The 12484-nt window shown below is 40.5% G+C and overlaps 1 protein-coding gene across 1 annotated transcript; it reads left to right on the top strand.

The window, feature by feature from the left end:
* The first annotated feature begins 3167 nt into the window (after positions 1 to 3167).
* LOC122993304 (cyclic AMP-responsive element-binding protein 3-like protein 3-A) lies at positions 3168 to 12101 on the top strand. The gene is made up of 10 exons (XM_044367348.1): positions 3168 to 4673; positions 4918 to 5016; positions 5397 to 5676; positions 6384 to 6514; positions 6778 to 6888; positions 7103 to 7209; positions 10046 to 10114; positions 10827 to 10911; positions 11248 to 11341; positions 11444 to 12101. The coding sequence occupies exons 1-10, from the start codon at positions 4653 to 4655 to the stop codon at positions 11638 to 11640; spliced, it is 1194 nt and encodes a 397-aa protein (XP_044223283.1). The 5' UTR covers positions 3168 to 4652; the 3' UTR covers positions 11641 to 12101.
* Positions 12102 to 12484: the final 383 nt, after the last annotated feature.

The following is a 12484-nucleotide window of genomic DNA, read 5'->3' as shown; positions in this document are numbered from 1 at the left end:
AGGGAAAGGAGAGTAAAAGAAGATGATATTCAGGCTGTATTATGTGTTCGTATGAACATGCACACATGTGTATGTGACAGCTAATAGGATATTCCCCCATTACTCCAGCGGACCACAAAGGAGAAATCAAGTTCTGTACTGAAAAACACATTCTTCACGGATGTACAATAACAGGCACATATAATGTACATATACCAATGCACATATAACATATAATGGGCCCTCATGAGAGCAGATGGTTGCCTTATATGATAGTGGAAGAACCCTTTATTAATGCAAGAGACATTACTTTATTGGTCCTCAGGTGACATAAATGGAATGACTTACAGTCTGCAGTTGAGAATATCAATAAGTTGATAATAAATTGATTTTTGTCCAGATGCTCCTCAGCTCTTTCTCAGAAGGAAAGTGGTTTGTTGTCCTGATAGATTAAAGCGCTAGATTAAAAGACAACAGTGGAGGAGAATATCCACCGACCAAATGGATGTTTCATAACCTGGCAACCCAAAATCTCTCATTATTTATGGGTTACAACTAATCTGAAAGAAGTGATACATTTTTAACTAGAAAGCCATTAGTTATAATTTATAACGGCTTCATGGAGTATGCCTTGTTAGGAAGTGGTTCTGTCTTTTTTGCTGCCAACGCTCAGCTTTCAAGTTTATTCACATCTAAAACTTTGTGAACTCAAGGGAGGCGAGATATTAAAATTTCTGCTGAAAGCAAGAAACCAATCATTTCAGTGGTCATTTCAACAGATAGCGATTTTTTTTTTCATTTCACGGCAATATCACTGTGCATGTGTCACATTTCCATCAGCTAAGTGGACCCACTAAAACACAGATTCTTGATACAGATGAAGTCAGTTTTCAGGTGTCTGCAGTCACTCAAAGAGATGAGCACAGATTACTTAACATCAAATATAATGACTTTTTTATGGTGTGAAATTACCAAATAGCATTTTCTGTAAATATGGTGGCTCCTTGAAATTTCCCCTGTGGGATGTTGACTGTCACACTGCTGCCTCAAGTGAAAACAAGCTTTTATAAATACCAAAAAGGGGGAATCTTTCAGTCATTACAAGAGGGTTAAGAAATGTCTTAATTTTGTCCTAATTTTCACAGAGGAAGAAGAGAAGATTAGATTTAATTTGTCAAAAAAAATCAAACTATTGGATTAAATGGTCAAATAAATGCTACTATAACATATCACACATTAGACATCAATTTATAACATATTTGTAAGTGATACAGATGATTCATTTTGCAACACTGGGGGAACACTGCAGAAACTGACCTGAATTTAAACTCAAAATAGGGTAAAAGGGTCACGACCAGTCAAGCTCTTTAAGGAAATGTGAGAGCTGACCAAAAACTTGTTTACTTTCATTCCATGCCAGTCTAGCTGCTACATGACACTTGTAGCTATGAGGTCACGAAGAAACTTTTGGACAGAGAGGCCTTTATCTCACATTTATGAGCTAAAAACAGGTGCTCTGCTGCTTCCATACTGCTCTGGCATGTCTGTATTTTTCCCCTCCTCAAGCTGGATTTAGGGGTTTTACTGGTTAAGAAGTGTTCCAAACCTGGACAACCAACCTCACTTCACTTCAGCACAGAATTGCTTTCATTTATCTTATTTGTGCAGGTATAAAGTCATTTTGTGCACATCAGAGATATCAATGATGTCCAGATAAGAGCCATCCAACATGCATTTCACAGCTGTTGGAGTGATAAAGCTGTGTGCTTAAAGCACGCTCTCTGCTACTCAACTATCTTATGGATCTGGGGGGTGGGGGGGAGTATATCTGGGTTCATCTCAGTGGCTGTAATCTTTTCACTGTTCTGGGGATATCTAAACCTGTTATTTTCAACATGCGCATTTTTAATTTCATACCTCCTGGTCCAAGAAATGAGACTATATGAACTGTGAGACCTTTTTAGTTGGATTTGAGTCACATAATAACATCATATAAGGGGAATTCAGCTGCTTGACTATGATTTCATGGTAAATTTCATGTTATTTTGTAGATTACTTGCAGGAAAGTCCCTCGCCTTCATCCCAAACATAAAATGATATTGCATTCCGGTATGATATCATATGTAATAACACTGCAGTTATCTATGCTGAGCCGCAGCCTATTCTTGGTATTCAGAGATGTGTATAAAATGTCCTGGTTTTACATAATATCTGCATGTACTTTGAAACTCTCTAATCTTAAGATAGAACAACAATAAAGATAGCAGAGCAATTAGGCTTATTACAGTACTGATAATACTGGGCTCCAGAGGAGTGGATCTTAATACAACAAATACACTTAAGAAGCAAGTACTCAACAGACGAGAGGATAGTTATCAGAAAGGGTTCATACAGTATGAATCATTTTTATTTCATAAAATAGCAATGAATCCATGAGAGCTGGCCCTGAATTAATCAGTGAAACGATGACTCAAACATTTTAATAAACATGAACGTTTTCCTGACATATAATAAATAACCTCGGATTTCTGAACTTTACAAACTCCTAAATTGTATAGTCATTCTGTAAAGACTCTCCTAAATTGTATAGTCATTCTGTAAAGACCCGCTGAAATTCCACATGAGCTGTAAAATGTATGTGTGCAGCTCCACAAACTGTTGAAATCAAAAACCGCTTCAAAGAGTTTGATTTATTCACACAATGTGACACAATATCAGAAAAGATGAGAAAGAAATGGGTAAGCGCTCCATTCTGTCAAAATTGTTTTGCATAAAATGACTTTCTCTGTGTGGTGTTAGCTGTACACCAGGTTGAATCTGGTCAGGGACATTTGTGGCATAAGTTGTTTCATTTTCTTTCTGTCTCTCCCCACTTGAAAACTTTGGAACAGTTTAGTAAAGGTAAGAAAAACTTCCTTGAAAAAATCAATCAAAAGAAAATATACAACTTCTTTGTCTGCTTTGAACTGTCTAATCAAGGTAAAAATGTCAAAAGCAATCATCTGAAGAGAAAAGAAAATGGCTTTCAATTATTTGAGCGATCAGATGTATGAGGCTCAGTCTCTCTGTGGTGTAACAATGCTTTGAAGTAGAGGCAGTGATGGAAGGATAGTACTGATATTCATTCTGGAAACTAGTAGACATACAGTTGATTCTACTTGTCTGAACTGAGGAGTTGTATAATTCTCTTCTACACTGTGATAATATGTGTTTGCAAGTGTGCATGTTCCTGTTATGTTATTGCTCTGAGAACATGTTACATAATTCTTTACTTTATGGTGTGTATGCTTAGAAATAGCACGAATCAGATGCTCCTTATTATGGCAGTAAAGATAAGAAATGATGATAACTTTAGCAACTGCTCAAAGGCGAAACAAAATAGTACATGCTGACCGATTTTGATAAAATCAGAGTTGAATTTAGAGTGAGTGAGTTTTGAAAAACTTTGGTAGACTCAATATAACCAACTATAACCAATAACTGACTAGAAAAACATTAAAGATTAGAAGAAAATCTGAAACTAAGTCTACAGCCACACTAGAGACTCAGGTTGTCCTTTGGCACAACTGTGCTTTGAGCTAAATGCTAATGTCAGTATGCTAACATGTTCACAATGACACAAAGCTAACATGTTGAGTTCGCCATCTCAGCCCAAAACACAAAGTACAGCTGAGACTGATGGAAATGTCATTAATTCTGCAGGTATTTAGTCATAAACCATTATTTTGAGCAGATAAAAATTTTGACCAGATGATGACCAAAAATGTCAACCTATTGGTGAGGAAACACTTCATCCTCTGGGTACCAGGAATCTCTGTATCAAACCTGGCAATCCATCTAATAGTTGCTAAGACATTTCAGGCTGGACCTAAGTGGTAGACCAACCGACTGACTGACAGACTAACCAATAGACAGGCTGCCCCGCCAGCATGGCTTAAAATAAACATAATTTTGTGTAGCACAAATATGTTTTTTTTTCCCTGTTTACCATCTCGAGACCCTTTGTGGGGGTCCAGGTCCTTAGGTTATGAACCACAGTAATAGGGGACTGAGTGAAGTATAAAGAAAAATGGACGTTCACTTATTGATATTCATAATAATCGTGAATTATATGTAATCGGTTTGATTTCAAGCATAAATGAAGTGATAAGTTGAGAAAGGGGCAGCAAATTTTTATTTGTATCATCCTGAATGACGGTTCAGGCAAAAGTCACTTCAAATAAACTTGAGCTTTCTTCTGACATTGACAGATGAAGTTAAAATGCGACTCTGTCCACCTTGAAAGCAATAAAAATGACATCTAAATCAACCCTGTTCAACAAAAAATGAATGTGAAACCACAAAGGGAATCAATCCTGGCTTATCACAATGACATCAAAGGTCACTCTAAGCTACCTGAGAGCAACTTTGACTAATTCATCTGTCAGTCAGCCTTCCTTTTGTGCCTATTGGCTCTCTCAGCTGTCTGCTCAACATCGGATTGGACGGCGATCAGCTGGGTTGGGGAATGCACTTCTGTCATATGGCATCTCAACTTTGTCCCTTGAAACAGACTCAGACGTTCCTCCTACACGTCCAAGCCACAGACAAACATATTGATCTGGTTGTGTGTTTTTACTCCTGCCTCATAGTTTCACGGACATTTCATCAGCTGCTGTTTTAAAGTTGGAATTATGACGCTGACTACTGATAAGGTAAGACGTTTGGAATCGGATCCCTGGGTGCTACCTTAAAGAAAAACAACAACTGTGTCTTTAAAGAGGGAAAAAGTTGATGTGTATTGATATAACGAGGCTTCAGTCTTTGTAAAAGGCAAGCGTAGGACTGAGTTTGCTACACCAAACTGAAGATATTTTTCATTTTCTTTAAAAACAAGCACACAGGCTGGAAAAACACCTAGATTTTGAACACATCAGGCAGAGTAGTTCTTCATTACAGGTGCATGGTGGGATGGACCTCATTGACCTTCTGCTCAGGAACACAGATGAAACCACTAGTTGCCACAGCAACCAACCGTGGACTACTACCATTCATGATGTGAGTATGGTGGTCATTCTGCATAGTTCACTCCTGAATAGAGTCTCTCGGGGGACAGCATAATCACAACCACAAATTCAATGAAGCTCATGAAAATCTGACTGCTGAGTGTGATCTGTATTCTGAATAAGGGTCATGTGTTACTGAGCTGAAGTTTAGGAAATATAGGAGCTCACTTACAGTTTCATCATGTTCTCCTTTATGGCTGCAAGCTGTAACCATGAATGAGACAATAAGTCATGGTCAGATGAGCTCAAGGAATTGAATAGCCAGTGTGTTTATGTTCTTGCCTGTGCTCGTGTGGGGACATATGATGATCTGATTAAGTCAGTCAATCCAGCAGTGATGTTTTCATGACGTACACATACCCTCCTCCTCAGACCTTGAGCCCTGAGCGGAGTGGTGCTGATGACTTCCTGGACGCCCTGCTCGGTGGGAGCGACTCCTCCTCAGCCCCGGCGTCCCCCCTGTGGTCACCCTGCACCACTGACAGCGGCATCCACGAGGACCCCCTGACAGATCCCACAAAAAGCCCTCACCCACCCTCCTGCAAGCCTTTTCCAGCCTTTGACACACAGTCACTCCCTCAGCCTCCACCTCTGGAGCAACCACCTGGCAAGCTCGCAAATGAAATGACATCTGATGTTTCCATTGATCTCGGTGAGAGTAGATTTAAAATGGAAAGTTATGATGTACTATAAAAGTCTGGCATTCTATACTAGCAATAAACATCTGTGAAAGTTGCAGCTGCAGAGTAGTCGCAGCTGATTTTATGCAGCCATCTGCTGTTTTAACCACAAGGAGAAATGTCATGTTATGATGCACAAAACTAGAAGAATTAGGTGAACCAGGGCAGGGGACAGCCAAGTTACAAAATAAAGCCTTTGGTATGAGATTTATCCATTTGTACCTTCTGTTGCAGAATAATGAAAGCTATTGACTGAAGCTCTTAGCATCAAGGGGCCTTTCAAAGAGCAAACACATTGGTTTTCCAATTTCTGACCCTTTGCAAAGGATGAAAGGTTTTGCAATTGTTGTTTATCACGTGAGGAAATTGTCTTTTCACTTTTTTTGAATAATGGTCCCTTTTTCACACTGCCTCATTCTTGACCCCTCATTGCTGAAAATATTGTCAAATTGACAGTTTAAACCAGATCTGCAACAACAGAAAGCTATCCAACACGGAGACAGAGTGACACACATTTGTGGAACGTTTTGTTAAAGACAGTGGGGCGCCGCTGTCACAGAGGTCAATTGAAAACACAGGCAGGAGCCTAAACATTTTGTATTTTCTTTGAATGGCACATGCTGGCAATTTTGTGAATCATCGCCTGCTGTTTGACTGGTTTTACTTGTTCAATGCACAGGCCTGGAGTGCAGTGACCCCCAAGAGCAGTTGGGAATTGCGCACTACCTCACTATGAACCAAAGCTCCCCGCTGTCGTCCAGTCAGACTGTCACAGTGAAAGACCTGCTGCTGTCCAACCTGGGACAGAAAGTAAGGAGAGAGAAAAGTTGAATATGTCAGTGAAAGACTGAAATTGTGTCAAGCTTACTAACCAATGGGGACATTAAATAAAAATAACTCAGTCTTAGTTTTCTGAATAAATACAATTTGAGCTAATTGTACAGTCCAATGCCCTCTCTGCATCATTTTCCTGGAGATCAGAGACCTTGTGGTGACCTGTCCTACTCTTAGAGCTACTTTTAGATGCTCAAAAAATTACACAAACTGGAATATTCTGTCCATCTGGTTCACAGGCACAGCGAGTCCCCCAGCATTCCCTGCAGGAGCTTGTACTTGATGAGGATGAGAAGAAACTTCTGGCTAAAGAAGGAGTAAACTTGTCCACCAAACTTCCCCTATCCAAGGTACATGAGCAAGACACACACTTACACATATGTAGGACAGAAGCCTCTACACACACACATACACACACACTCATGAATACATCTAAATCTGTATCCCCAGTCACACAACCTCTGCCAGATGCCTGCCCTCCCCAACCCAGTTTCCTCTCACTTACCCTTTTCTTCCACATTCTTTTTGTCCCTATCCTCCCATGTGTTTCATCTCCCTGACAAGTCTGAAGAGAGGGTTCTGAAGAAGATCCGGCGGAAAATCCGCAACAAGCACTCGGCTCAAGAAAGTCGGAAAAAGAAGAGGGAATATGTTGATAGTCTGGAGGGAAGGTAGGAGCTGCACTCAGTGTCTTCACTCAGCATGACATTATCTCTGCATGCCTTGGCCTAGAAAATTAAACTTTTATCTGCAGTCATTTATAAGGAGTTTGCTTTGTCATAATCAACTTTATTTGTAATAAAAAGATAAAGAGCAGAGCATGGTGAGGACGGCGGTAGCTGTCAAGGCTGTCCAAACAAAGACACTCTCACAGAAACTCAAAACTTTTTGTAAGAGAAAAAGGCTTCACAGAGCTGGACAACAATATCTGGGGGATTCAGTGTCAGAACAGACGCTTTGCACTGATGTTGCCAACATCAAAACACCAGGACCTTGCATGTTTTTATCTATTTCTCCAATAGTGTTGTTCATTCAGATTCCATCATACTGAGAGTTAATGGGGGGGGAAACAAACATTTTCAGTCGAGAACATATAAAGTAGAAATATACAGCTGAAAAAATGTGAATTATAGCACAAACATGGCCATTTTAGCCATATAAACAATAATTAAATTAACAGTTAATGTGCCGTACACTCCCTATGTACAAATAATCATGCATGTAGTGTACACACGCTTAGTAAAAATCAGATACTTTCTTATCTGCTTACAGAATAAAAGTGTTGTGTATATAACAGAATAGATTTGGATTTTAGCATTACTGTCCACATCACCTAAAACTCCAGAGGGAGGTGCTCAATGCACACTGTAATTATCTTTATCAGAACATATTGTAGACTGTGACCTCACATGCATACAGACTAACATAAAGACGATGTTTCAGTCAAGGGCCGGGTTAAATACGTATTATACTGCTACATATGAGAAAAATAGGTAAGCATTGCCACATAAAAAGGATTAGGATGTGAAGGTTTACCAGAACAATTAGAATATTTTACATTAACAGTCCAGCTGCTCTGTCTGATCTGTGGTCAGTCAGACAGAAAACATACTGTAGTGAGATAGCCAGATGCGCAAAAGGGCCACTAAACCGCTCTGTGTTGCAGCTTGGGGGGATAAAACGGACACTGAAGATGCTGTGTAGATGCAGCATCTCACAATAGAGGGGCAGGGGGCTTTGCCAAGATGGAGCTCAGTTTAGTCCTCCTCCTCCTCCTCTCTTCTATCTCCAGGCTGTACAGAATCAGTCTTACAGTGCAGCCAGCCTTTGTCACCAAATTTGCTAATCCTGCCTGCCTCCCCCACGTTGGCTCTTCCGCCCCATCACTCCTCTGCAAACAATACAGAGAGCTGGAGCTCGTACAGTTTGATTCATACAATGAAAGACTTGAGCCTCCTCCAAGAGGACGGTGCAGCAGTTCCCCTAAATTCCTCTGTTTTGTCAGACCTACAATTTTTTTTATTCATAAGTACCCCGATGTGAAGGATAGTTTGATCTCACTGATGTTGAATTTCAGATGGTTCTCTTTGCACCAATGGCCTTTTATAAAACTTGCCATCGTTGATTTGTCTGAGTATAGAGGAGTCGTCTGAGGATGTGCGGAGGTGCTGTGGACCACAGCTGAATCTGAAATCAGAGGTATAGAGAGAAGAACAAAGGGAGAGGAGAGAGCAGGGGGTCCAAAGATGGTGTGCGGTAATCTATAACCCAAGAAAGCATAATATTTTCCACCTGAATCAACAGGGGCAGATTTAGTGATTTGGGGCCCCCAGGCAAACACTGTCTTGCTTTATTTGTACCCTTTCTCTAACTGGAAATGTTGGCATTGGCAGTGGTAGAAGAAGTACTAAAAACTTTTTTCTTAAGTAAAACTATTAATACTGCACAGTAAAAATACTGTAAATGTCTTGCGTTCAAATTCTGACTTAAAAGTGAGGACTGAAAGAGAGACATTATCAGCACTATGTACTTAATGTCTGTTCAACTCTATTTTAACTCTTATATAATGCTAGATTGTTTAATCAATAATAATGCATCATATTTTATTTGTTATATTTTGTGAGTATAATCTGAATCTGCAGCATAACCAGTAACATTTATCTGTCAGGTAAATAAACTACACAATGTTTTCCTCTGAAGTAGAAGTGGAAGTGTACAGTTGCATATTTTTTAAGTGCTTTGGGAGCCATTTGTAAGTTATTTCATGGAACGATGAGTTAGAATAATAACATAATTCAATATTTTTCATATCTTATCATCATAATAAATCTGTAGCTGTTTATGGCCCTTTTAGTTGGCGGCCCCAGGCAGGTGCCTACCTTGCCTAATGGTAAAATCTGCCTCTGTGAATCAATAAAGATGAATTTTAATTGTATTTTGAAGCTAGGAAGAGTGTGTGTCGCTGTACTGTCAAAAATTAATGTAAAATTAATGTTGTGCTTACAGTGGGAGTTCAAAATCCTACCTACGTACACCCGTAGTTCTTAAATCTATAATTATCAAATGAGATTTTTCAATATTTAATAGTGCGCCATCGACATCTCATTCAAGCTTGAGCTGTGTTGCCTGTGGGTAAAAAAAGTTTCATGATGCAGGTGAGACTGTCACTCCCTCTGGGCAGAGTCAGCGTTTGTTGGTAATTAAGTCGGCTGCAAGCCGAGCGTATCAACAGGATATCATTATCAGTCATCGCTGAGCTCAGTTGGAGGGGCCATAATAGAAGGTGACTCACGGCAGAAACAAGGGAGACAGCAGAAGAAGAAAGAGGGCATGGGGTGGAGTCACCGGATGACAGAATAGGGTCGAGATAACACTCAGAGGACGGGTTATTGGGAAAGAGAGAAACAGAGGGGAGAACAATACATCATCATAACACAGTACTATTTGATACCCTTTTCCCCCCATTCTGTCATTATTTACCCTCTTTCATGCTGTCTCTGTCTTCAGGATGTCTGCATGTAGTGCTCACAACCTCCAGCTGCAGAGAAAGATCCACCAATTGGAGGAGACCAACAAGTGAGTCCTTAGATGAGGCTGCAACTGATATTTATTCCCATTATCGATTAATCTACTGAATATTTTTTAAAGGTTTAGAAATAATCAATTCATCACATTTGGGAGGCTGGAGTCATTGAATGTTACCACAAATTTAACTTCACTTGTTTAATCTTCAGTTTCCTGGTATGGACTCCACTGTAGGCATCTTCTAAAACACAGGAAATAAAACCAAGCAGATACCCTTTAAAGTGGTGCCTCAAGTTACAATTTCATCTCACACTTGGATTTGTTTTTATGTGGCTAAACTGTTTGCATGAGTCATATCTCACTCTCTCTTTTGTGTCTTTTGTTGTGCATTGGGTTACGTCTGTCAGTGTTTCATTGATCCATATCGATTTTGTCCCCTGGCCCCTCCCTCTTGAGTTGCTGCCAACTTGGTTAAGAAAACTTTCTTTGTTTCAAAAATCTGATTTTGTTACAAAATCAGGGCTGAGGAGGCTGAGTATAAAATTACCAGAATACAAAGCCTGTCATCCTGTCATCTCATTAAGCGGCTTTGTTCCTGACGCAAGCAGAGTGCTGCAGTGAGCTGACACAAAACGTGGGAAGAGGCCACGTACGAGAATACTACATACGCTGAGAATGAATGCCTGTGTTTCAAGGAACCTGTGGCCTCTCTTGAGAAAACTTTACAGTCTCTTTCATCTTCCTGTCCATATTTGCATTGCAGCACTCTGTTGGAGCAGCTGAGCCAGCTACAAGCTCTCCTTCCTAACAGCTACAGCAAAACAACACAAAGAGGGACCTGCATCCTGGTGAGAACACAACACAACATTTCATGCATTTGCAAACACAACATAATTTGCAACAACTGAATGACATATGCAGTAATAGACACTACGGTGCGAAACCACATCATTAAAAACGGTTGCCCGCGTTCCTCTGTTGACTACTGCTGTGTTTATCTCTGAGATTTGAATTGAGTCGAACGTTTGAAAGCACCTGCTCTCATCTTTTGTTGTCAATTGGCTGTGCCTAATAACTCCCTTTCTTCTTTTCCCCTGTAATCTCGGTCATTTCCCATCTGGCTTTCTGCCCTCTGTGTTCTGCTCTTGGCCTGTTTTTGTCCTGCTGTCTGTGTTTATGTCCAGGTTCTGCTCCTCTCCTTTTCTCTGCTCATTTCCTCATCTCTTCAGCCAGACCCTTACAGTCAACTCAGCCAGGGAGAGTACACAAAGACCAAAGGTCCGTAGATGCACGCACACACACACACACACACACTCACACACACTTACTCTCTCTCACAAACATACACTGATGCCTCTCCTCCACATCACTGCCCCTCAGTGCCGTCCCGCTCCCTGCAGTCAATGGATGAAGCGCAAGACGTCCCTCCTCCTCCTCTTCTTCCTGTCCTCTCTGTCTCCAGGGGCTTTGAGGCCCTGTGCAGCCTGACGGAGAAACTCTGGGCCCAGACAGATCTCCCCACTGCAGATTTCCCACACTCCCACCACCAGGATCCCAGGCACCGGGACGATCACTGATCTCCTCATAGCCCCAGGAGCAAAGACACACCACAGAGTGCAGGCTTGCTTGCAAGTGCAGCATCCAAATGAGCACTTTGCTTTTTTAGCGTCTGTTTCTCACTGCAGAGACTGAATGAGGTGTTGAGGAGTGTATCCGCTCCACCACACAAACAGCTAGTGAAAAGATTTTTCAAACTGACATTCACTCACTCAGACGGAGGTCGGTGAGGAGGTCATCCACACAGACGTAATTTTTCATGCTGCTTTGGAAAAACTGAGCCTCAGGGACCTGGCAGATCATGTATTGTAATGTTGTACGCGGTATGATCTGTAAAACAGTACACATGTATAGTCACTGCTGTATTTTATTATTTACTTTAAATGTATGTGTTGAAAATCCTTATCAAGAATGATTTATGATGCATTTTGTAACAGTTCAGAGTGATGCTGACAAAGCACAACACAATTAAAACATTTTCGCCGGTGATTTTTGGAAGCACCTGAAGTTTTTCTTTCATGAGTCCATGTGTCCTATTTGGAAGAAATTTGCATCCTAAAAATAATGAAGCAAAATATGAAACACAAAAAATGACTTGGTCAATATGGTCAATATGGTCAAGTGGACTTGAACAGTTGAAAAAGTGGATATCATGTCTCAATTTTGCAGCAAAGGTCTTTGTTGTTATAATATTTGTGAACATATACAGTTATTACTGGCTGATGTGAAGTGTCTTTTTCTAGCGGGTTCAAAGGAAAATGCTGCAAAACCAATTGTCATTGAATGCATTTGAAGGATAATGACTGAAACTGTCCTCTGTTACAGGGAGTGTATCTATTAAAACAGCAACACGGGTTATTCTTG

Source organism: Thunnus albacares, chromosome 12 (genome assembly GCF_914725855.1).
Source record: "Thunnus albacares chromosome 12, fThuAlb1.1, whole genome shotgun sequence".
Taxonomy (NCBI): domain Eukaryota; kingdom Metazoa; phylum Chordata; class Actinopteri; order Scombriformes; family Scombridae; genus Thunnus; species Thunnus albacares.
Note: the sequence above shows the minus strand (reverse complement) of the source record. Positions and strands in the feature narration are given on the sequence as shown.